The following is a 26,806-nucleotide window of genomic DNA, read 5'->3' as shown; positions in this document are numbered from 1 at the left end:
GTGAATAATCCTTTTAATGTACTGTTGGATCCTATTGGCTAGTATTTTGGTGAGAATTTTTGCATCCATGTTCATCAAGGATATTGGTCTGTAATTCTCCTTTTTGATGGGGTCTCTGTCTGGTTTTGGGATCAAGGTAATGGTGGCCTCGTAAAACGAGTTTGGAAGTTTTCCTTCCATTTCTATTTTTTGGAACAGTTTCAGAAGAATAGGTATTAATTCTTCTTTAAATGTTTGGTAGAATTCCCCTGGGAAGCCATCTGGCCCTGGGCTTTTGTTTGTTGGGAGATTTTTGATGACTGCTTCAATTTCCTTAGTGGTTATAGGTCTGTTCAAGTTTTCTATTTCTTCCTGGCTCAGTTTTGGTAGTTGATACATCTCTAGGAATGCATCCATTTCTTCCAGGTTATCTAATTTGCTGGCATAGAGTTGCTCATAATATGTTCTTATAATTGTTTGTATTTCTTTGGTGTTGGTTGTGATCTCTCCTCTTTCATTCATGATTTTGTTGATTTGGGTCATTTCTCTTTTCTTTTTGATAAGTCTGGCCAGGGGTTTATCAATCTTGTTAATTCTTTCAAAGAACCAGCTCCTAGTTTCGTTGATCTGTTCTACTGTTCTTTTAGTTTCTATTTCATTGATTTCTGCTCTGATCTTTATGATTTCTCTTCTCCTGCTGGGTTTAGGCTTTATTTGCTGTTCTTTCTCGAGCTCCTTTAGGTGTAGGCTTAGGTTGTGTACTTGAGACCTTTCTTGTTTCTTGAGAAAGGCTTGTATTGCTATATACTTTCCTCTTAGGACTGCCTTTGCTGCATCCCAAAGATTTTGAATAGTTATGTTTTCATTTTCATTGGTTTCCATGAATTTTTTTAATTCTTCTTTAATTTCCTGTTTGACCCATTCATTCTTTAGTAGAATGCTCTTTAGCCTCCATGTATTTGATTTCTTTCAGACTTTCCTTTTGTGATTGAGTTCTAGTTTCAAAGCACTGTGATCTGAAAATAGGCAGGGAATGATCCCAATCTTTTGGTACCGGTTGAGACCTGATTTATGACCTAGGATGTGATCTATTCTGGAGAATGTTCCATGGGCACTAAAGAAGAATGTGTATTCCGTTGCTTTGGGATGGAATGTTCTGAATATGTCTGTGAAGTCCATTTGGTCCAGTGTGTCATTTAAAGTCTTTATTTCCTTGTTGATCTTTTGCTTAGATGATCTGTCCATTTCAGTGAGGGGGGTGTTAAAGTCCCCCACTATTATTGTATTGTTGTCAATGTGTTTCTTTGCTTTTGTTATTAATTGCCTTATATAATTGGCTGCTCCCATGTTAGGGGCATAGATATTTACAATTGTTAGATCTTGTTGGATAGACCCTTTAAGTAGGATATAGTGTTCTTCCTCATCTCTTATTACAGTCTTTGGTTTAAAGTCTAATTTGTCTGATATAAGGATTGCCACCCCAGCTTTCTTTTGGTGTCCATTAGCATGGTAAATGGTTTTCCACCCCCTCACTTTCAATCTGGGGGTGTCTTTGGGTCTCAAATGAGTCTCTTGCAGACAGCATATCGATGGGTCTTGTTTTTTAATCCAATCTGATAGCCTGTGTCTTTTGATTGGGGCACTTAGCCCATTTACATTCAGGGTAACTATTGAAAGATATGAATTTAGTGCCATTGTATTACCTATAAGGTAACTGTTACTGTATATTGCCTGTGTTCCTTTCTGGTCTATGTTGCTTTTAGGCTCTCTCTTTGCTTAGAGGACCCCTTCCAATATTCCTTGTAGGGCTGGTTTCGTGTTTGCAAATTCCTTTAGTTTTTGTTTGTCCTGGAAGCTTTTTATCTCTCCTTCTATTTTCAATGACAGCCTAGTTGGATATAGTATTCTTGGCTGCATATTTTTCTCATTTAGTGCTCTGAATATATCCTGCCAGTCCTTTCTGGCCTGCCAGGTCTCTGTGGATAGGTATGTTGCCAATCTAATGTTTCTACCATTGTAGGTTACAGATCTCTTCTCCCGAGCTGCTTTCAGGATTTTCTCTTTGTCTCTGAGACTCGTAAGTTTTACTATTAGATGTCAGGGTGGTGTTGACCTATTTTTATTGATTTTGAGAGGGGTTCTCTGTGCCTCCTGGATTTTGATGCCTGTTTCTTTCCCCAAATTAGGGAATTCTCTGCTATAATTTGCTCCAATATACCTTCTGCCCCTCTCTCTCTTTCTTCTTCTTCTGGGATCCCAATTATTCTAATGTTGTTTCGTCTTATGGTTTCGTTTATTTCTCGAATTCTGCCCTCATGATCCAGTAGTTGTTTATCTCTCTTTTCCTCAGCTTCTTTATTTTCCATCATTTTGTCTTCTATATCACTGATTCTCTCTTCTGCCTCATTTATCCTAGCAGTTAGTGCCCCCATATTTGATTGCACCTCATTAATAGCCTTTTTGATTTCGACTTGGTTAGCTTTTAGTTCTTTTACTTCTCCAAAAAGGGTTTCTCTAATAACTTCCATGCTTTTTTCAAGCCCAGCTAGTATCTTTAAAGTGATGATTCTGAACTCTAAATCTGACATCATACTAATGTCTGTAATGAGTAGGTCCCTGGCAGTTGGTACTACCTCTTGTTCTTTTTGTTGAGGTGATTTTTTCCGTCTTGTCATTTTGTCCAGAGGAGAATAGATGAATGAGAGAACAAAATGCTAACAGGGTAACAACGTCCCAAGAAAATATACTCTAAACAAATCAGAAAAGACCTGAAGCAGGGGGAAAAGAAAGGGAAAGAGAGAAAAAAGAAAAAGAAAAAAAAAGAAAAAGATAAAGATAAAAACAAAGAAAAACAGAACAAAACAAAAACAAAACAGAATATGATCAAATATGATCAGGCTGGTGCATAGATCAGTGCCACACACTAGATTTTGGGTGTATTTTGGTCTGTTAGAAGAAAGTGCCTCCCAAAATTTTAAAGAAAGAAAAACTTATATATGTACAAAAATAAGGGTTGATATGATGAAGGGATGGAATAGGACTGTAAAGATGAAAATTATAAAAAATTTTATAAAAGGAATTGATAAGTTGTTTGAAAAAAGAAAGAAGAGGTTAAAAAAAAGAAAAAAAGGGAGAGAATATGATCAGGCAGGGGAGTAGAAAAAAACCATACACTAGAGATTTAGGGTATATTTTGATCTGTTAGAAGAAACTATCTCAAAATTTTAAAGAGAGAACAACTTATATATATATGCCAAAAATATGGGTAACTACTATGAAGGGATAGAATATGACTCTAAAAATGAAAAATAAAAATGTGTTTTAAAAAAGGAATTGATAAGATGTTGGTTGAAAAAGGGAAAAAGAAAAATTCAAAAAAAAAAAAGACAGTTAAAAAAAATTAACTTTGAAAGACTAAAGAATCATGGTAAAAAAGCCATGAATTCTATGTGCATTATTCCCCTAGCGCTGGAGTTCTGCCGTTCTCATTGATCGGTAGACTTGGTCTTGGCTGGCTGTTCTCGCTGATCTGGGGGAGGGGCCTGTTGCCGTGGTTTCCAAAAATCCTTGCCGGAGGCAGAATTGCCCCGCCCTTGCCCGGTCCGGGCTAAGTAATCGGCTGGGGTTTGCTCTCGGGAGCTTTTGTTCCCTGCGAGCTTTCCGTGCAGCGGTGGAGGCCGAGAGTGAAAATGGCAGCCTCCCAATCTCCACCCCAGAGGAGCCGAGAACTCGGGGCCCCGCTCCTCAGTGAGCCCCCAGAGAAAAGCCGTCAGTCACTCCCGTCTCCCCGGTCTCCGGCCACACTCCCTGCTCACCCGGCCTGTGACCGCGCGCCTCTATCTCTGGCCCCCGAGCCCGGGTGGAGTCTCCAAACCCAGCAGATCCCCGCGGTGCACTCCCGCGCGGCTCCTCCCGGGGGAGGAAGGTGAGTCTCCCCGGATCTGCCGCCTGTTGGGTCCCTGCTGGAGGAGCAGGGGCCCGACTGTGCCGCGGATCACGGTTTATGGCCACCCCGAGCTGAGAGCCCGCGCCTGGGCTCCGCCTCTGCAGCCGGCTTCCCTGCTCCGATCCCTGGGAGCTCTGCCGCACTCAGGCACCCCCGGTCTTTCTGTGACCCCGGGGGTCCTGAGACCACACTGTCCCAGAGGGTTCCACCCCCCGCTTAGCCACCGGAGTGACGTCCCTCAGCGGAGCAGACTTTTAAAAGTTCCGATTTTGTGCTCCGTGGTTCTATCACTTGCCAGAAGCGGCCGACGGAGGCCCCTACCCCACTGTCTATCCTCCCAAATATCGCCTCGGATTCACTTCTCCGCACATCCTACCTTCCAGAAAGTGGTCGCTTTTCTGATGAGAGAGTTGTTGCTCTTCTTTTCTTCGATCTCCTGTTGAGTTTGTAGGTGTTCAGAATGGTTTGACCCCTATCCAGCTGAATTCCTGAGACCAGACGAAATCCAGGTCTGCTACTCCTCCGCCATCTTGCTCTGCCCCGCTCATCTGTTTTTTTATAATGGCTACATAATGCTTGTGGGAAAGATGTTTAAGTGAAAAACAAAAATATTTATCTTAGGTAATTTTAATGGCCAAAGACATAAATTAGACAAAAAAAAATTTTAAGAGCTTATTTTATTTAAAACTCTAAATTTCATTTAAAAATCTTAAACCACTTACATAGGTGGACAGGCCTGTATAAATACAATTTGATATTTAAAGCACATAATCACACAACAACAATATACCCAGACCAATATTAATATCATTTACTGAGGTTTTAGAATGAGTCAAATGCTGAGCTGAATGGTATATATATTGTCTGAGTTATCCCCCAAACCTGTGAGGTCAGAAGAATGACCTCAACTTATAAATGAAGAAACTGAGGCTGAGAGAGAGGAAAGTAACTTGACTAGAATTGTACACCCTTATACCCTACATCCAGAAGCTACAATCTGAATCCATGTGGGTGGTCACAATGGCACTGGGGCATCTAAAGAATCTCACATATCCATGTTATATACTCTAGCCTGGTTACATACACATTTAACTTACATGCTACCTTCAGAAACTGTCCCCACCTTTAAAATTTATTTATTTATTTTAGAGAGAGAGAGTGAGCACAAGTGGGAAGGGCAGAGGGAGAAGGAGAGAGAATCTCAAGCAGACTCTATGCTGAGCATGGAGACCATGATGTGGGGATTGATCCCACGACCCTGAGATCACAACCTGAGCTGAAACCAAGAGTCCTTTGCTTAACTGACTGCACCACCCAGGCACCCCTGCCCCCACCTTTAAAATATAATGCAGTATCCTGAATAATCTTCATAAAAGGAAACCTGTTCATTTGCATTAAGTTTATAAAGCTGATATTAAAATTTTTAAAAAAGAATGGAGCAAACCCTGAAGGGAAGTAGGAATTGATTAAAATTCTGCACCCATATCCTATTTACCTCTAAAGCTAAGGTAATTAACTATTAACTCAAAGGTAAGAATGGCTTAAATGCCCAGGTAGCTCCAAAGGGACTTTTCTTTCTTCTTGTGCAATTCATTGGTAATCTAGATCTAAAATGAAGTGCCTAAAAATTACAATATAAGATTATAGATGAGAAATAAATGAGATTCTAGATGCATCCCCATATGCAGTACATTATGGACAATTGAAGAAATAGGGGCAATTTGACTTGTGGCTTAACATTCAAACCTAAATGCAGATAAAAAGGCAACTGTAGAATCTTGTTTCTCTGCCCCAACTGTCCAGGACCTGGTGGTTGGGGTGCAGCTAATAGGCTGGATTACTCTTACGATGATTTCTTGGACTCCATGCAAGAAACACCCACAGGTGTCGGCAAAGCCAGATCTTCACGAATTAGAAGAAGTGCCCCATTATCTAACCACAAAATTAAGTTAATTTTTAACATCACAGGTAAGGATAGACTGTCTGTTTGAAAAGACAATATAATGTGAAATTCTTGGTGGGAAACCTATTTTGCAAATTTTCCATGTGTTATCATTCTTAGGAAATAATCCTGGAACTGAAAATTAGGGAGAGCACCATCACCTAAGTTTTGTCATTTTTTGCAATTTAATATCACAGATGTATTTTATGATTCTCGCAGCAACAAGCATCCTGCTTTGTACTCACCTTGGCATGACGAACTAAGGCATGTTTTTAAAAAGCAAGAATTTACAGAAATTTAACATGCTGTAAGGAAGAGCTTCACAAAAAGGTGATGTAGATCCAGCAAATGAGAGAAGGATTAAAACAAATTGCATTGTTCTTAACATTATCCATATACTAGTTGCTCAGTAAGTAGTGGTTGAGTGTGAGTTTATTTTTCCCGGAAGATTTTTAATGTGCCATTTCTTTTTGGTAAAAAAAAAAACAAAACAAAAGCAAACTAACTACAAATGGTTTCCTGAAACACCATGTGTGTGTGTTATGTTTTATTTCGTCTTGTTTTTATCTCAGCTAGTGTGCTATTACCCGATGAAAGAAATGATACCCTTGAGCTGGAAAATCAGCAGCGACTCATTAAGACTTTGGAAACCATCACAAATCAACTGGAAAGGACCCTCAGTCAGGAGCCCATGTACTCCTTTCAGCTTTCATCTGAAATTCTGGTAGCCGACAGCAATTCGTTAGAGACAGAGAAGGCTTTCCTTTTCTGCAGACCAGGCTCGGTGCTGAGAGGGCGTATGTGTGGTAAGACTTTTTGCTGCGATAAAAAAATGTCTGGCTCATAGTGGGTCAGATGAGACGAGTAGAGCTGCTTTACAACTATACAAGGGTATTGAAATGAAACATTTTGCAATTGTTGTGTGGTTGTTCTTATTATTATTTTGTCTCAGGAATCTAAGTAAACCACCGTTGTTCAGGACAAGAAAACTATTTCAGGTAAGGGACTCAGATCTTAGTTTTATTTCTAGATCTTTAGAGCTCACAACTTTTAGCAGCATCTCCAGTAACAATGACTAATACTTTCTGATCACTTCCGTAGGCTGGCTGAGCACCTCTCGTGTTTAATTCTGTTTAGCAACTCTGTGAAGTGCTATTACTAGTAAGCACATTTTACAGATGGCAAAACTGAAGCCAGAGAGGCTGGGAACTTACTCAGGAAGTCTTATCTATTAAGACAGTAAGTGGTGTAGCTAAGATTTCCACCCAGGTAGCCAGTGCCAAATTCACATGGCATAAAATCAACCATTTTAAAGAGTATGGTTCAGTGGCATTTAGCACACTCACGATGCTGTTCAGCCATCACCACCACCAAAATATTTTCATCACCTCCAAAGGAGACCCCCAATAACCATTAAACAGCCACTCCTCATTCTCCTTACCCACAGCCCCTTAACTTTTAACCCAGACTGCCACAATCTGCATCAATTCCAGCCTGTTTCCCAAGTAAGTCATTGTTTATAGATAGGGGAGACTCCTCTAACCAAACTCTGTATGTGAGTCTGGTGTTTACCTCTCTGGAGGCATGGGGTCTTTCCCCTTGCTTGGAAAACCTTCCTCAACAGTTCTTATTGATATTCCCAGAGCTCACTTACGTGGGTGATAAATTCAGCCCAACAAAAGCACCTTAAAATGGTCATTCTGAACCTGTTCTTGTTTCCTCCCTACGTTGTGAGTAAAAATTAGGAATCACCTTGATCAGTGTTCTGCGTTTCTCAGTATGGTCTTCAGACCACCTGTGTCAACATCCCCTGAAGGGCCTATCAAAGTGCATCTTGACTAGGGCCCCATCCCAGAACTAATACATCCAACACTGGGGGGGGCAGAGCCTTGGAATCTGAATCTTTAGTGAGTTCCCACATAATTCTTACACACTTTATCATCGGAATCATCTAGGTGCTAATTTCAAGTATCCTCTCTATACAAATACTCACTTTGCTAGCAGTCTTTCCATGGGCTTAACATTCCGCTTTGGTCTCAGAAATCCTGAGTCACTTCAAGCCTGCCAAGTAGCAGACCAAATCTCCAAGGAAGGAAGGTCCTCAAATTGGCCCGTTTCCTTGGGACCCTTGAGTCCAAGGATGTCTCAGACTTACCTTTAGTGGACAGTATTTCCTGTAAGCAGAGACGAGGGTCTGCTTAACTCACCTGGTTTAGACTCACAACCTTTGCTTGGTTTTGTTTCTAGAAATGATGCTGTAATAGACCAGCAGTCAGTTTCATAAGGGAACCATTTGGAGGAACAGCTAAGAAACTGTTTTTCATATCTTGAAACCTCAGATTAACCTAAGTGTTCACGTTTTATTCTTTCCTTACAGCAGCCTTTTCTTTGTTAGCTATATGTTTCCCAGGATGACCTGGTTTAACCCACACTTTAAGGCTCCTATCACACAAGCCCTAAGCTTGGGCAATAAGAATTTTCATTTTCTTAAAAAAAATCTTACTGTTTGTTTCTAGGAATACATTTCTGGAAGGTGTATCTTGTGAGTAAACCTCTGACAGTAAGCTTAGTACTTGGAAGCATGCTTTATTATTTTCATGCCTTAGGAAAAAGGAACCTAAATGTGTTCCGTTTCTATAGTTTACTGGTTTCAGTGTTTCCTGTTGGTTTTCTTTTCAGTCAATTGCCCTTTGGGAACCTTTTATTCTCTGGAACGTTCTATCTGTGAAAGCTGCTTGCGTGGATTCTATCAGGATGAAGAAGGGCAACTGGAGTGCAAACCCTGTCCAGCTGGGACATATACTGAGTATCTCCATTCAAGAAGCATCTCAGAATGCAAAGGTAATGGCCTAGTGCACATTTTGACCAGAAGCCTGAATTTTACCTTCACGTATGAAGTCTAAATGGCAAATAGGATGAAATAAGAGCATTACTACAAGCAATTTCACTGATTTATTTTTTTCTTTTAATTTTAAATTGTTACCTTAATGTTTCCCTCACTTTAAAGAAGTCTGTTTTTTTTCCCTTTGGAATATTCTGTTGCTCTAAGTCAAACTCCATTGTCAATAATTCTAATCCACATTTTTATTTTTATTTATTTATTTTTATTTATTTATTTTTTTAAAGATTTTATTTATTTATTCATGAGAGACAGAGAGAGAGAGAGAGAGAGAGAGAAGCAGAGGGAGAAGCAGGCTCCCAAGGAGCAGGGAGCCCGATGCGGGACTCGATCGCGGGACTCCAGGATCACGACCTGAGCCGAAGGCAGTTGCTTAACCAACTGAGCCACCCAGGCGCCCCTAATCCACATTTTTAAAAAAGATTTATTTATTTATTTGAGAGAGAGAGAGCACAAGTGGGAGGGGCAGAGGGAGAGAGAGAACCTCAAGCAGACTCGACGCTGAGCATGGAGCCTGACCCGGGGCTCGATCCCAGAACCCTGATTTCATGACCTGAGTGGAAATCAAGAGTCAGATGCTTAACTGACTGCACCACCCAGGTGCCCCAATTCTAATCTGCATTTATCAATTAGCTCAGATTTTTTTTATCGAATCTCAAATTAATTGGTGGAAAGGACTTTCATAACATTTTAGCAATCATGAGTTTGCATTTTGTTAGAATAATATTTGATACAATGAGATCAATTCTCCACTTACTTGGAAATTAATAACTATAGGTTACTAATATGCATGTATTCTTGCTACTAAAATACTCCATATTTTCAAAACATTTTATTATCATTCTCAATAAACATTTCTGATGGAAACATTTTCTTTCACGATTAAAGTTACAATAAGATATACCTAAGGGGCTCCTGGCTGTCTCAGTCAGTAGAGCAGGTACTCTTCATCTTGGGGTCATGATTTTGAGCCCCATGTTGGGTGCAGAGATGACTTTAATAAATAAATAAACAAACAAACAAACTTTAAAAAAAAAGATACACCTAAAAAAAGAAATTTCAGAACTGTGCCCCTTGCTGTTGTTACAAATGCAGGTGTGATTGCTTAATGACAAATAGAAACTGGAGAGCTCTACTAGGTGATTAGAAGTGCGCTAAAAATGCTGACAATGAGCATCATTTGGAGAACAAGAGCAGAAGAAAAGGATTGTGCACTAGGGGTTGAGGATTCTGGCCCTAGTCCTGCTCTCCCACAGAACCATTGCTATGAATCTTAGAAAGTTGCTTAATTTCCCTGGGCCTCATGCTAAGACTACTTGTACTTTCTACTCCGCCAGCCCTCCGATGGGGTCTGCAGATAGGGGGACATAAGAGGGCCAATTCGTAGAGAAACAAAGGTGCCCGTGTACTTTTGAGGCTCTCGCCCAGTTTGAGGTTTTGTTTCTGTTACTCCAGAGAATTCAGTACAAGCTGAGAACTTATACAAGAACAAGTTCCCCTCTGTACAACTTGTTCTTGTCAAAACACCTTTCTGAGATGAGATTTCTAACTTCACTCAAAAACCATTTATTGGTGCTTTCTCTGTGGCTATGCCAGGTAATAAAGAAAGTAACCGGAAATCAGTCTAAAGCTTATTAGCGCAGAGAAGCATGAAGCAGTCTGAAACTACCATCTACATGCTTGGAGTACTTTGTGTTTTGTATAGCTTAATGTCATCATTCTTAACCATATTACATTTTTCTTTTCAGCTCAGTGCAAACAAGGCACCTACTCATCAAATGGGCTTGAGATTTGTGAATCGTGTCCGCTGGGCAGTTATCAGCCAGCATTTGGTTCCCGGAGTTGCGTCTCGTGTCCAGAAAATACTTCCACTGTGAAAAGAGGAGCCGTGAATATTTCTGCTTGTGGAGGTTATCAAAGCCTTAGACACTGATATTTCTTCAAACCCCATAGATTCTATGCATGGAGGAGTGGACTATTTTCAGCAAAACCATATGTCTACTGTATGCAAAGAATGTAAATAACTGTCTCTTCATGGAGAGTTTCCATGTATTCAGCCAGTCAATGCTTAAGTATAAACACTCTCAATATAAACACTGTGCTGGTGACTTTAGGAACACACAAAAAAAGTACAAGACTTGGTGCTAGTATTCAACATTAATAAACATGTGGCTTCATTATATGGTAGAAATGCATCTCATCTAGGAACTTCGTTTCTTCCTTTCTGAAGTGAGGTCCTGTCTCATGTTCCTTGAAACTCTAAAAAGACATTTTATGAATTATGATATTTCATTTCCTACAGTTTGCAGGTTTTTGTGAGTGGTTATCCACTCTGGCTGCACTTTGGAATTATCTGCACATTTACCTCAGCATTTTTAAAACACTGAAGCCCAATCTTGGCTCCCAGACATTCTGACTTAACTTGTCTGGTTTTCTTTTTAAGTGCCCCCACCTTGCCCCCAGTGATTCTTAAAGTAACAGGAAAAATTGAGTACGACTAATTTCAGATCTCAAATGTCAGCGTGAAGGGCTTAAAAACATAGATTGCTGGCCCCAGCCCTCAAATTTTTAAGTCAGCAGGTCTGGTGTGGGGCCTGAGAATTTACATTTCCAACTAATTTGCCAGGGATGCTGCTTCTACTTGGTCCAGAGACCATATGTTGAAAACCACAATAAACATAAAAAGATTAGAGTTTCAATTTTCAAGTATTTCTAACATCCCTACCAAGTACAGTTTTCCAGCACGGTAAAGGCTAGAAGATGTAAACAAAACAAAAAGATGAAAACTTAAAATGGCCGTGAAACTAAGAGTCAAGGTCATCCTGCTGCCAGGAACTCCAAACTCCACGTACTTTGCAAAGTCAATGGAACTCGATTAAAAATAAAAAGTTGTTGGCCTACCTCTGCTATATCACTGGGAACAGAACAAACATGCTGGCTGAAACATGACTTTTTTAAAAATTATATATCCTCCCCTTTTTCTACATCCTTATTTAAAAATCTAAGGTCTGTGGCCATCTGAAAATTAAAAAACTGTTCCCTTATTGAATAGCAATGTTTTTAAGAGACCAATCTGTTTGCTCCCCATTTCTCTCAAGCTGCGCGCACGCGCGCACACACACACACACACACAGCCTCATTGTACCCCAGTCATATATACCTCTGCATTCGGTTAGAAACAAATTCCCAGAAAACAACTATGTACATAGGACATTTTTGTATGGCGCTGGGAGGGGCGTGTCCAGCCTTGCATCTCAGGAGATGTAGTCCTCATAAATTAGTGAGGCAGGGAGAAAATGGGGAAGCCTACTATAATTACAGGTTTTTATATATTCCATCTGCTTATATTATCTCAATGTAGTAGGATCACAGTAGATACAAGTCTGTTAGACCTGAGGAATTGGGCAAGCAGTATTCATTAACTTGACGTTTCACTGAAGAGAAGAGAATTAACTAGGACCTGATTGAAACTCATAAACCATGTCTGTTGTGTAATACCAGCATTGAGGTTTTTTTTTTTTTTTTTTTTTATTAAAAGGCAAATAAGACTCCACATTATGGCTGAAATAGATCTACTAGAGACTCTTATTTTGTCAATATACAGATGAATTTTGGAAGAAGGTCTGCAGTGAAAATTCTCTTTCTTTTTCTCTCCCTCCAACCACAAAAGTAACTAGGATTTTTACAGTAAAACAAATTCAAAATTGGCGATTTTTCCCTTTAGCTTCCCAAATAAGCCTTGAGGTTTGTTTAATACCAAATTATTCCAATTAAGCCATTATGATTCCCAGAAAGTCTCTAAACTTCTGTTAACTGCTGTATTTCTCCTAATATATTCCCAGCACAAGTTTAACCACATTTTCTTGTCATGAGTGAGTTGGGAACAGCAACACTCAGCACTCTCCCCTGTGGTGGTAAATAAACACCATCTTACTTTAAACTTACATGTGTATGATTTCTAAAACAGTCCCTTATGTATATTTTTCTTAGTTTTATTTATTTATTTTTTAAAATTTTTCTTAGTTTTAAACTTCCTTCCTTCCTTAGTTTTTCTTTCTGTAGTGATTTCTTTTTATATGTATGTTTATGGTTTACCTCACTTTTTACTAAAGTATCACTTTTTGCATTGTTTAGCATGTTGAACTTAAAATATAATCAACACAGCTACTATATTTAAGTATTAAAGTAATATTTATTTCATGCATTTCATCTTTTATCACTACTTAAGATATTAAATATCTATGGGTCTGTGGTTACAAACTCAAGAGTCTGAAATATTTTGTTTCATTTTATTTAATTATTAATTAATTAATTAATTAATTTGAGAGAGCAGGGGCAGAGGGAGAGAGAGAGAGAATCTCAAGCAGACTCCCCGCTGAGTGCGGAGCCCAGTGCCGGGCTCGATCTCACGACCCTGAGATTATGACCTGAGCTGAAGTCAAGAGTCAGATGCTTAACAACTGAGCCACCCTGGTGCCCTAGAAATTTTTCATTTTTTAAAAATGACTTTTATCTGAAGAATAAGTCCCACAAATGATTTTTTGGTGATGGTATTGTTTACACATCGTCCTGTAGAAAAAGGAAAGATGATTGCTGAGCCAGGATGACATTTCTTACCCTAACCCTATAGGATGAAGTTAAAAGGAGACTTAGGATGAGAGTCTCTGACCTTTCAATTTGTCTTAGGAAACCCATTTAAAAGGCAAAATTCACTTGGCTCCAGGGCTCTGTATGTTATCTTTAACACTGTCCAGGAACAGACATGTGAGATTACATTTTTCCTGGTCATTTCAAGGCTCTATTTTTAATTCTATTTTAAAATCACTTTTGGTATACTTAGATTTCTCTCTCTTTCTCTCTCTCTCTTTCTCTCTTGAGTAGAAGTTAAAAGGATTTTGTCCCATTTTTATGGACTCAGAAACCATAGTTTCTTTGGTCAAGATTCAAAATGAAACTTTCTCCCCTCTCTTCTTAGGAAGTTAGACCATCAGGAACTGCCTCTGTATATGTGCATGTGTGTGTATTTAATACTGTATTATGTACTACAGATAATGCTATTACTATGTATGTATGTTATATTTACACATACATATGCTATATGTGTATATGTATATTTACTATATGTGTAAATAATACATTAAGTATTGATTGTCCACTCCTGGAAAATATATTTCTGATGACAACTGTCTGCCCTTGGAATATAATTTAAGCTAATTTTCACATGAAAATTTACATTTTCTATGTCAAAAAACAAAGTATAGACGTCACAACAACGTGTTCACTAACCAGTTTGCTGATTTTTAATCTTAAGATTTTATTATTACGTATTAGTATAATTTTTGGCATTCTGTCAGTTTCTAGGGGCATAGTCTTCTTTTTGAGGGTAAGATTGTGCCGAAAAAATTGTATGTGCAAAAGAGTTTAATTCATCATAGCATCTTGGTTTCACTGACACAATTTGTATTTTTACCTTATCATACACACTCATAGATATTTTCTCAAACCAAAGTTTTATACCTTTACCAGTGGAAGATCTATGCTTCCAGTTAACTACTTTAATTAGCTGTTTGGAGTTACCTTTTCCAAATAGGTAATCATTTTTTGAAACTTAAGATTCAGAAAACCCATTTTAAACTCAGCAACTTTATTTATTTATTTATTTATTTATTTATTTATTTATTTATTTATTTTAAAGAATAAACTCAGCAACCTTTTAATATGTTTGTGCAAAACCCTGTCTAGAACTCTGAGATCTAGCAACAAAGAATAGATTAATTTATTGTTGGTGAAACAAAGATACTTATAATTTAAAGTTTTAGGGGCTCCTGGGTGGCTCAGTTGGTTAAGAGTCTGCCTTTGGCTCAGATCATGATCTTGGGGTCCTGGGATCAAATCCCATTTAGGGCTCCCTGCTCAGTGGGGAGTCTGCTTCCCACTCTCCCTCTGCCTCCCCCCACCCCGCCCCGGCTTGTGCACACTCTCTCTCTCTCTCATAAATAAAATCCTTTAAAAAATGTTTTTAAAAAAGTTTTAATATAACAAATATTTTTGGTATAACAAGTATCTTGTTTGACCAAGATACTTATAGTTTAAAGTTTTAATATAACAGATGTAGCCAGAAGAAATCTGTTTTTCTTTTTTTTGTTGTTTTTTTATTTTATTATGTTATGTTAATCACCGTACATTACATCATTAGTTTTTGATGTAGTGTTCCATGATTCATTGCTTGCGTATAACACCCAGTGCTCCATTCAATACGTGCCCTCTTTAATACCCATCACCAGGCTAACCCATCCCCCCACCCCCCTCCCCTTTGGAACCCTCAGTTTGTTTCTCAGAGTCCAGAGTCTCTCATAGTTCGTCTCCCCCTCCGATTTCCCCCCCTTCATTTTTCCCTTCCTGCTATCTTCTTTTTTTTTCTTAACATATAATGTATTATTTGTTTCAGAGGTACAAGCATTAATATTTATGATATCTTCTGCCATCTCTTGGTTTGACTCCTGACTTTTTGTCAGTGATATAAAAGAGCACTTTTGCAAAAGACGTGAATGGCTGTTTCTGCTTAAACACTTTGATCTAAACATCTTGAGATTACCACAAATGCCTTATTGTTTATTTAATGTTTATGGTCATACCAAAAAAAGAGATGCCATTACTTGGAGTATCCTGCCCCATTGAGCCTTGAGTGCATTTCTAAATTTTTCAACCACATTGCTAATCATTTCTGCCATACTAATTTTTATTAACAAAAATCCAAAGCCTACGTGATAAATATGCTGAGATTCCCAAATAGCTACTTCTTTGCATTCTGTCTTCTATTTAAATTTACGAGACAAGTCTTAATAGTTTTAGTGGTTTTTCTCTGTTCATAATGGTTTAAGGGCTCATGCAGATGAGACCAGTTCATACAAGAAAAGAACATGTTGAATTCATCTTTGGGTCACAATCTAAAATCCCAACCCAAAGATTGAGTCATGACTGGTCTGCCCCACTGTAGTTCTGCCAAAAGCAACTAAAATTTATCAAAGCAAATGCAGGTTCATGTTATGTTTGAAGCTATTTCTTGTTTGGTTAATATTCTACCAATTATTAGCAAGAGAATTTCAGATTTGGTTAAATCACAGTATTCAACTGGATGTTGTTTATAAAAAGCATGTCTAACACAAAATGACATTAAAAGGTTTAAAAGTTAAAAAAAAAAAAAAGCCCTCTTCCCCATACAGAAGAGAACAACACAGAAGAAATACAATTTTCTGACAAACATGAACTTAATTTATCATTGAAATGCAAGTTAAAATAACAGTGCAATTCCATTTCACTTTCAAATTGAAAAAAAGTATTTAAATGATCATTATCAGTAATGAGTATGCAGTAAGAGCAATTCCATACATTACTAATGGGGCTATAAGTTAGAACCATATTTTTTTGATGATTTGACATTATATATTATTGGCTTTAAATTTTCCATTATCTTTAGGCCTATAGATTCAACTACTCAAATTCAGCTGTTCAAATTCAACGGTTATCCCTAGGAAAGAATCAGAGGTTTATGCAGAAAATTTCATGTCAGCATTATTTATAATAGCTAACAAATAGAAACAACCTAAATGTCCAATGGTAGAGAAAATGTGTCTCAATTATGTCCTGTCAATGGCATGCAATATTTTTCTTTTATTAAACACCATGTTATTTAACAATTTGTGAAATGCTGAGGATATCATGTAAAGTGGAAAACTCAGAATACAGTATTACATGATCAATTCAAATTTTTATTGAGTTAATGTGTGTTGTTAAGAGAGGAAGGAAACAACAGAATGTTTATGTGGGTGATAAGATAGTATGGGTATTAAATATGTGCAAGAGAATATATTAGCAATTCAGTAGCTTTCTTACAAGTGAGGGTTAATGCACTTCTTTTAAAAGTAAACTATGTTGTTTTGGACTCACAAATGATTTTTTACCTTTGCAGTACCTTGTCCAGTAGGAGAATTCTCTCGTTCTGGACTAATGCCCTGTTATCCATGTCCTCAAGACTACTACCAACCCAATTCAGGAAAGTCCTTCTGCTTATCTTGTCCCTTTCATGGAACTACAGCCACCAGTGGTACCAGATCCATCACAGATTGCTCCAGTAAGAAAGATACACTTCATTTCTTATGTAATCCCATGTGTTGGAGACCTGTCTTTGTCTCGTCGTAGCTTCAATTCTGAATATCACTATTTTCAGTGGATTTGGGTGTCTGGTCTTTTGAGGCCTTTTTGATGACAGTGACTCAAAGATTCTTACTTTGGCAGCGTTGAACTTGATAACTTCCCAGTTTCTTTCTGAGAGTCTGGGATTTAATGATGTATCCCATCCATCTATATACTCTCTTTTTTACTATTCCTAAAACAAAATACATGTGACTTTACCTACTCTGAGAACTAGAACATTGACCATAGTATTTAGGTAGAATCTACTTATGGGCAATATGTACCACACACTAATATGGTTTTCTCATGTTTTCTTATTAATCTTACTAGCTTTTAGCTCAACATTCTCAGCAGCAGAGGAAAGTATAGTACCCCGTGCTTCTCCTGGACATATTAAAAAGAAGTATGAAGTCAGCAGTCAGGCAAGTCCCTTTTATACTTATACAATCTTCTCCAGTGGAATGTTTGGAAAAACACTCTGTCATTATACATGCTGTACAGAGGAAAACTACCGGAGCTGAAACTACCAGAGTAATATCTGGAATCCAGGAATATCTGGAATATCCTGAGACCTGGAAGTCTCAGGAACATTATCAATGAATAATAGTATTTACTTGTGACTTCTAATAAGAACTTTCCAAAAATGCAGCATTAGGAAAGTTCTAACTACCAAAAAATTGGGGCTTTTCCCCAACAGTGGCTGGCATAGAGAATGTGTAGATGTGGGGAACCTTTAAATTCACTAATAATTAACACTTACCTCAAGCATAACCCATCATTTGAGTAAGAGGCATTTGGTTTAGCCAAAGGCCTTTGCTGGTTGGCAGGAAGAGTACTCAACATTCATGAAAATTATTTAAATTTTTTGTCAGGAAAAAAAAAAGATCATTTATTGGAATAATGTATGTTAAGAAACATAACTCATGAACGTAACTAATTGTTTTCCTTTAAAAAAAAAAGACTAGTGAAGACCAATTATTTTGGTAGATTCAACCATTACTCTGAATAGACCTAGCCCAATGTCATGATGAATTCTTTGGCTTTAAGTATTTTTAAGGAGGATAATAAAGTTGTATTTCTTATTTTAACTTCCTACGGTCTTGTCCAAACATACCGGCCTTTAAGGGCTTTGTAAGTCATATTTGAAACTGAGCCTAGCAGACACAGAAATTTGTAAGAACCACTAGAGCAGTGACCCTGAAGACATATTAGAATCCACCGGCCAACTTGAAAATATAAGGATTCACAGATCCCACTCTCAGAGATTCTGATTAGCTGGTCTGGGGTGGGGCCCTATCCTTTATACTTTTAAAGCATCTCAAATGGAGAATATCACTTAAGAATATCACTCAAGAATAATATGTATCATATGTGTCCATATGTGGCAGGCACCAACATTATGCAGGCAGTGGTCCAGCTAGCTTGAGCGAACTCACGTGGAAAAAGGAACCACCTGTCTAATACTGCAAACCTTCAAACTCCATAGTCAGCATTGCTTCGAAATGACTGAAGTGTTTTGTCTCTGATAGATTTCTTTTTGCCACCGGTAGGTTTTCCATGAATGCTTCTTAAACCCCTGCCACAATGGTGGAACCTGCCAACAGCTTGGGCGTGGTTATGTTTGTCTCTGTCCATCTGGATATACAGGTAACATAGACGAATGCAAATTTTAGTATATTTTTCAGATGAAATCATTGTGGTTTGCACATCAAACTATGAGATAAATACATTGGACTATATCAATGCATAAAAGTTTGGTTGAACAAGATAAACCAAGGTGAAAAAAAGTGTACGTATCTTACAAATAACAGTTTTCCTTGCACATTTTGGAGGAAGAATAAAGAACCATCTTCTCTATGAAAAGGTCACATCATAGCTCACAATCTAAATAGGAATGCAGTTTCAGAGGCCAAGGTTCCACTCTAACACACTTAAATGTATGATATGTTACCCAACATAGAACAGATTGTCCAGCATAAATATTTTTAAACAAACTCCAGTTTCTCTAATAGGCTTCACATTAGTGGAAGTTCTTATGAATAGCTATGATTTGTTGCTTTGTTTCTATCTTTCTGGAAACCGTTCTTGGAAAAACAATATGGCTTTGAACTTGATTATGTAGAAATTATATAAGAATTATGTTTTCTTATAGTGTAATTCACATTCCAGTTCCGTTCAGAAATAAAATTTTTGAGGGGGAAATGAATTATATCTTAAAATTGTAATTTATTTCAAATAATTCACTATTTTCTCTTAGAAATGCAGTTTTTGCGTTTTTTTTTTACTTTTGTAGAGCTAACATGAAATGTCATTTCAATGAGAAAGATGGCATTAAAATAAAAGAATTCACCACAAAATGAGCAAAAGGAAAACTGGAAGACGAATGTAGCCCAGGGCTATCAAGAATATTGGCATTCCACTTATTTCAGCTTGCTTATATGTATATTGTGTGTGTCTCAATTTTTATAAAAATTTTTGTCCTGACATTCCATAAGAAATAATGGATCTTGTCCCAGAATTTTGTAAGCAAGTGGTGGTTGAGAAAGGGCATAATTTGGGCAGTGGTTCTCAAGTTTTGATGTGCATCAGAATCATCTGGAGGGCTTCTTAAAACACAGAGTACTAGACTCTAACCCAGAATTTCTGATTCAATAGGTCTAGAGAAGTTTTGATCATTTTCATTTCTATCACATTCCCAGGTAATTGCTGATGCTCTTGGTCCAGAGGCCACACTTTGAGATTCCCTGGTGTAGAGGAAGAACATGGATTTCTGGCAGAGCTAGCCCACAGATAGTTTATGTGCACTGTATCAGAAGATATGTCCCCACTCTGGGACACCTTGCATATGTGCTGAAATCTGGCAGGACTTAGCCCCACCCCCACTCCTCAGCCAAATGGCCTTGATAGCAAGTATATATGACTCTACATTTTTCACTTTGGAGTGAAACTAATTTTATGCTACCAGGTCTTCCTCCCTGTCCTCCCCACCCCCAGCTTCTAACTTGGAATTTTCTGCTACCTTTTATGTATCCTTATAAGGATATCTTTCCCTTTTTTTAAGATTTTATCTATTGATTTATTTGAGAGAGAGTAAGGCGGGGGGGAACCATGGGGGAGGGAGAGGGAAAAGCAGACTCCCTGTCTGCTTTCTTAGATCTCAGGAGGCTGTCTCGATCCCAGGACCCCGTCTCGATCCCAGGACCCCAAGATAATGCCCTGAGCCAAAGGCAGACGCTTAACCGACTGAGCCTGACACAGGGCCCAGATCCCAGGACCCTGAGATCACAACCTGAACTGAAACCCAAGAGTCAGAAACCCAACCTACTGAGCCACTCAGGCTCCCCTCCTTATAAGGATAACTTTTTAAAAAATATTTATTTATTTATTTTAGAAAGAGAGAGAGCAGGGTGGAGGGAGAAGGAGAGAGAAACTCAAGCAGACTCCACACTGAGCACAGAGCCTGACACGGGGCTCGATCTCATGACCCTGAGATAATGACCTGAGCCCAAACCAAGAGTTGAGCTCAAACCAAGAGTCGGATGCTTAACTGATTGCACCACCCAGGTGCCCCAAGATATCTTGAATCTCTAGAAAGAGGCAGTACTTTCACTAAATACTTAACTAGATGATAGCACTTAAGGAATTTTTGCCCTTTCCTTCACCACCACCACTCCCTATAAATTCAGATTATTGAGATAATTACCTTTAAATGATCATGGTTCTGTTTCTCTTGATCCCACTCTTTGATTGTCCTTCAGTATTTCATTTGCATTTCAGGCTTAAAGTGTGAAACAGACATTGATGAATGCAGCTCACTGCCATGCCTCAACAGTGGAATTTGTAAAGACCTAATTGGGGAATTCATTTGTGAATGCCCGCCTGGTTACGCAGGTAAGAAGAAAGTTTCTTGTTTTTACAATATAAACCTTGGAATGATTAAAATTTCATTGCTGGAAATCAAAACCACAGTGAAATACCACCTCACACCTGTTCAAATGGCTGTTATTGAAAGACAAGAGATAACAGTGTTGGTGGGGATGTGGAGAAACGGAAACCCTTGTGCCCTGTTGGTGGGAATGTAAGTTGGTGCAACCACTATGGAAACCAGTATGGAAGCTCCTCAAGAAATTAAAAATAGAACTACTGCATGATCCAGTGATTCCACTACTGGATATCTATCCAAAGGAAATGAAATCATTATCTGGAAGGTTTGTTGATTGTAGCATTGTTCACAATAGCCAAGATACAGAAGCAAGCTTAAGTGTCCCTCAAGGGATGAATGGATAAAGAAAATGTGATTGAGTTATATGTAATGGAATATTACTCAGCCATAAAAAGAAGGAAATCCTGCCATTTGCAACAACATGAGATAAAAATTGAGGGCATATGCTAAGTGAGATAAGTCAGACAGAGAAAGACATACTGTATGATCTCACTTTTATGTGGAATCTAAAAAAAGCAAGCTCATAGAAATGGATAGTAGAGGGGCGCCTGTGTGGCCCAGTCGGTTAAGTGTCTGCCTTCGGCTCAGGGCATGATCTCGGGGTCCTGGGATCGAACCCCATGTCGGGCTCAGCAGATAGCTGCTTCTCCCTCTTTCTGACCCTCTTCCCCGCTTGTGCTCTCTCTCTCTCTCTGTCTCAAATAAAAAAAAAAAAATTTTTTTTAAAAAGAAAGAAATGGATAGTAGAATGGTAGTTGTCAGGTGCTGGGAGTGGGTTACTGGGGATGTTTTTTAAGGGTATAAACCTGCAACTAGTAGATAAATAAGTCATATTTAAGAACTGAAGGAATAAATTCAACAAAGAGGTGAACAACTAGAAAATAATATAAAATTTTTATAATAGATCACACTTATCATCCTAACTAAAAAAAAAAAAAGCTAGCTATTCATAGTTATCATTTTCCATTGTATGTTGAAAATGTCAGTTTTCTTGCTAGAAAATTTTTGCAATAAATAGAATGGAAGAAAACATTTTATTTCAGTTTATTTGGCAAAGTTTTTCACAAACATATTAACCACAATTTCTGATTGTTCTGCTGTTACACCTGAACAGCTTACTTGAAAACTATTCGTCTAAAATAACTTTCAGGTCTTCTCCAAGCTAAAATATTCTGTGATTCTTTGCAGGGAAACTATGTGAAGAAAATATAAACGAGTGTTACTCTAGTCCTTGTTTAAATAAAGGAACCTGCGTTGATGGTCTGGCTAGCTATCGCTGCACCTGTATGAAAGGATACACAGGTGAGCCCATTCTTCCTGCGTTGGCATATTATCCTGCAAAGCACCACAAATTACTACATTTTTAAACATTATATTATGTTAATGTTCATTTTCTGATTTTGTAACCATGCTGTGATTATCCAAGAGGAAGTCCTTATTTTTTGAGGAAATTCACACTGAAGTATTTTGGGGTCAAAGGGCATCAGGGGTGCAGTTACTCACAAACAGCTTAGAAAAAAGTGTGTGTATGTGTGTGTGAGAGAGAGCGAGAGAGGGAGACAGAGAAAGAGACATAGAGAAGACAAGAGCTTGTATGCTAAGATAAACATTCAAGAAGGAACTGGAAATAAATCATGTAAGATCATATTGCAAATAGATGCTAAACAATATGATATATATCATATATATAAATCATATATATAAATTATATATATGATTTATAAAGAGAGAGTTCCCCCAAAAAAATGACCAGTGAAGGAAAAAGGCAAGGTTAAAGAAACAGGAAAAAAGCAAGGTCAAAGAAACAGGAAAATTTTGAACTAAATTTCCTAGTTTTATTTTTTAACATAGTCTCAATTAGATGTCCGTTACGAATGTTAGTTTCAGAAAGACCTAAGATCAAAAGAGCAGATTATCCAAAACACAATCCTAAAATGACTTACAAAAGCCAAAGCTCATTCAAGAGTAGATCTCAAACCAGTGTGAGAGGCCAGTAGTTCGGCAGCTTCCATTCCGATGCTTTAGGAGCGACATCCTTCAAGAAGTCAACACTTCGATCCTAGTTTCCCAGGGGGGTTAGTTAACATTTGGGCTCTTTCTCACCCTGCTTCGTCCCCAGGCCTGCACTGTGAAACAGAAGTCAATGAATGCCAGTCAAGCCCATGCTTAAATAATGCAGTCTGTGAAGATCAAGTTGGGGGATTCTTGTGCAAATGCCCTCCTGGATTTTTGGGTACCCGATGTGAAAAAAACGTGGATGAGTGTCTCAGTCAACCATGCAGAAATGGAGCTACCTGTAAAGATGGTGCCAATAGCTTCAGGTAAAACCCTAAGCCTGGTTCTTTGCACTGGTTTTCTTTTCTCAACCATTAGTCCTTCTGCAGCCTTTATGGAATATTACTTCAAGTCCCAAGTCAGCCACTCCCTAATTCTAGCCCAAGGATAGGCGGCAGTAGATTTTCCCCACCACCTGAGGTTCTGATTCACTAAGTCTGGGGTAGAGTCTGTAGTTTTTAAATAGGCAGCCTGTATGTTTTAAGTTCCCTAATGATTCTAATGCACAGCCGGATTTGGAAACCACCGTTGTGTACTTGGGAAGTCATAAAAGATGAAAGGAAACAGAGTAACACAGAAACAAATACCGAAGCACTAGACAAAACTCATTGTCAAGTGTCTTGTATTTTAGCCGGAGTTTTTGCACTAGCTAACGTCAAAAGGAATTGTGCCATCAACCTGTCACAGAGCCAGTCTACATTCTATGTCTGTGGTTTTCAAACATTTTTCTTTTATTTTAGTAACCCTTGGTTCTTAAGAAATCTAATATGAATGGAAACAAGTAAAATAATAAAACCTAACCTTTTGTGGTTGAAAACAGTAGTATTTGTAGAGGAGACATACTTCGTCTTTCTGAGGCAGCTCTTGGGGTGCCAGGAGAGCACAGTTTGACAACTGACACTCATCCTGTTCCCCTTGAAGGGTCTGTGGCTTCTGCAGTACAAAAGATGGACCGGTCTTGCTTGCAAAATCTTAGGGAACTTTATTATCCTCAACATGCCACTGTCTCTGGAAGTTTATAAAAGTTAAAAGGAAGGGGGAAAAGAGTACCCCAGTTGCAACATTTCCCAGTCCTCTTGTGGTTCAGCCCCCTTCAATACTGTCCCCCCAACAAATACCCAGGGCATGATCCAGAAGAAATAGGCAACCCATTCTGCCGGTGAGACTTTCACTCTTGATGTGGAAAGGAAGTCTTAGCAGTGTAGCTTCATCTTTTCATAGGCTTTTTACATCTTCTGACCTAACCAGAAGCAATGAGACATTTCCAGATAACAAGAGTTCTAAATTCTCCCCAGAGTCAAAAACAATTGATGAATACCAAATTTGTCTAAATCCTAACTAGAGGAAAGGTGAACGTAAACTCTCCTAATTCAAAGGGAATGTTGGTTGTCCCCAAAGTGAACCTATTTCATAGACAAGGATATTGGATTGCTAGAATATCAAACATGGGCAGATAAAGATGAGTGAAATTCTAGCCAAAATAGATTTATCATCAAATGCAGAGAACTCAGTAAAGACCTCCCCCTGTCAATTCCAATGTAAACCTGCTAATGACAATGTTAATTATCATGTATTGGACAGGTCCTTTTTTAATTACAAAATATTTCAGACATACAAAAAATTACCAAGAACAATAAAAGTCACACACTCATCATGGTAATTATCAAACATTAGCATTTTGCCATATTTGATTCATATCTCTTGTTTTAAAAAAACACCTTTTAAAGATAGTTTTGGAATTCCTCCAGTACGCACGCACGCACGCACATGCCTCTTCTTCCTCAGTAGTAACCACTGTTCTGAAGTCGGTGTCTGTCTTTCTCATTCAGACTTCGTATGTTACTACATAAACAATGCGTAGTATAGTTTCCCATGTTACGTAATTGGTATTATACTATATACATCCTTTTGCAATTTGGGTTTTGTTTTCACTCAACATTATGTGCTGTCAAGGTTGATACATTTGGCTCTAGTTTATTTATTTTAACTGCTGATTAGTATTCCAGTAAATGATTATACCATGGTTTATTTTCCTATTCTCTTCATAAACATGTAGAATAATGCTGTTATAAATGTTCATTACATGTGTCCTTTTGCACCGTGCAATAGTTTCCTAGAGCACGTAAATCAAAATGGATATACAGGCTCTGGGAATGCAGACCATCAACTTTGCCAAATTGTAGTTCTACTCACTATGTGAGATTTCCCAGTTTAAAACACCCTTGTCAGCATTTGATATTATCAGATATATTTTCCATTCCGATAGGTTTAAATGGTTCGTTGCATACCACAGAGACTATACCACATACTGATTAAGAACAAGGCACTAGATGGGGTTTAAAATCTTACTCCATCACTTAGTAACAAGGAGACTTGGGCAGATTAACCTCTCTGAGCCACAGTTTACTCATCTGTAAAATGGGAATGATAACAATGTCACCTCATTGTTATAAAGACTGGTTTAATATATATAAAGCCTTTGGAACAGCATGTGAACTTTTTATATTTTTTCCTAGCACTTCTATGGGGAGAGAAACTCCCGGTGTGTAAATAATAATTTGCCTGGACCAGAACCACTTCCTACTCTATTTTTGCTATTACAACACTTCAGATATATATTGTCTTAAACGGGTTTAATTAAATGAACTAAAAAAAAAAGGTAACTAACAGTTAAGGTACTTTTTTGATGTGGAAAATATGTTTCATCATTTCAGAGTTGTTTACTCAATTTATCTAAATTAAAAACAAAGCAAAACCCCAGTTCACCCATTTCTCCCATCCCACCCGGACCCTGGCAACCACCAGTCTGTTCTCTGCATCTGTGACCTTTCAGTTTTCAAAGTCTGTTGACACAATGTTGTCATAAATGGGAGACTTCCTCTAATGCATTTCTTTTTTTTTTTTTTTAAGATTTTATTTATTTATTTGAGACAGAGAGAATGAGAGACAGAGCATGAGGGGGAGGAGGGTCAGAGGGCAAAGCAGACTCCCTGCCGAGCAGGGAGCCCGATGCGGGACTCGATCCCGGGACTCCAGGATCATGACCTGAGCCGAAGGCAGTCGCTTAACCAACTGAGCCACCCAGGCGCCCCTTCTAATGCATTTCTAACATTAATAATAATAACATTTTGTTTCTTTCAGGTGCCAATGTGCAGCAGGCTTCACGGGGCCACACTGTGAATTAGATATCAATGAATGTCAGTCTAACCCATGTAGAAATCAGGCCACCTGCGTGGATGAATTAAACTCATACAGTTGTAAATGTCAGCCGGGATTTTCAGGCAGCAGGTGTGAAACAGGTATATATGAGCTCAGTGTTATTAATAACAATACTAAAAATAATGAGATCATAACAATGTCAATTTTTACCTGTTCCGAGCACTGTCTACATACCAAAAATGATGCTAAGCATTTTATACTTATTTAATTTTGACAGCCATCCAGCAAACTAGGTACTATTATCCCCAATAGCAAAGGTGAGGAAAATGAAGCTCAGAGGGGAAACAGAGAAAATTGAATTTAGTAGAACTCTTCACCTTCTACATGTTTAGAAAGGACACTTGATTTAGGAGTTCAGAGTCCACAGACATGTCTGAGACTCAGCTAAGCTGCTTTCTCAGGGTGCTGGAGTCTTTTAGCTGTGGGACTTTTGTTTTCTTAAGTGGGGTATGCAGGATTGGGGCAGAGCTGAATTGCTCATGAAATAGGGAAGAATGAGGGCCCTGAGTAGAGGTGGAATGTGGCCCTTGCAGTTGCCCCCCTTTTCTCTTGTAGCCTCAATTCCCCTGCTTTACGGAGTCATCCCATCACCATACAGACATGCGTTACTGTCCCCTGTCTTTATTATTT

The 26,806-nt window shown here is 38.3% G+C and overlaps 1 protein-coding gene across 6 annotated transcripts in view; it reads left to right on the top strand.

The window, feature by feature from the left end:
• The window catches only part of SVEP1 (sushi, von Willebrand factor type A, EGF and pentraxin domain containing 1), a 192,873-nt gene that overhangs the window by 93,554 nt on the left and 72,513 nt on the right, over positions 1-26,806 (top strand). For all 6 annotated transcript variants that reach the window (XM_045882897.3, XM_045882896.3, XM_045882895.3 and 3 more), the window contains 11 exons: positions 5,729-5,893; positions 6,440-6,673; positions 8,547-8,708; positions 10,515-10,676; positions 16,736-16,897; positions 17,290-17,381; positions 18,510-18,606; positions 20,737-20,850; positions 22,091-22,204; positions 23,022-23,223; positions 26,099-26,256. In XM_045882897.3, coding sequence (XP_045738853.2) covers positions 5,729-5,893; positions 6,440-6,673; positions 8,547-8,708; positions 10,515-10,676; positions 16,736-16,897; positions 17,290-17,381; positions 18,510-18,606; positions 20,737-20,850; positions 22,091-22,204; positions 23,022-23,223; positions 26,099-26,256 — 1,662 coding nt within the window. The remainder of the gene's footprint in view (positions 1-5,728; positions 5,894-6,439; positions 6,674-8,546; positions 8,709-10,514; positions 10,677-16,735; positions 16,898-17,289; positions 17,382-18,509; positions 18,607-20,736; positions 20,851-22,090; positions 22,205-23,021; positions 23,224-26,098; positions 26,257-26,806) is intronic.

The sequence above is a fragment of the Mirounga angustirostris genome, unplaced genomic scaffold (assembly GCF_029215605.1).
Source record: "Mirounga angustirostris isolate CCGP_5_RB_7025 unplaced genomic scaffold, mMirAng1.0.hap1 SCAF_15, whole genome shotgun sequence".
Classification (NCBI taxonomy): Eukaryota; Metazoa; Chordata; class Mammalia; order Carnivora; family Phocidae; genus Mirounga; species Mirounga angustirostris.
Note: the sequence above shows the minus strand (reverse complement) of the source record. Positions and strands in the feature narration are given on the sequence as shown.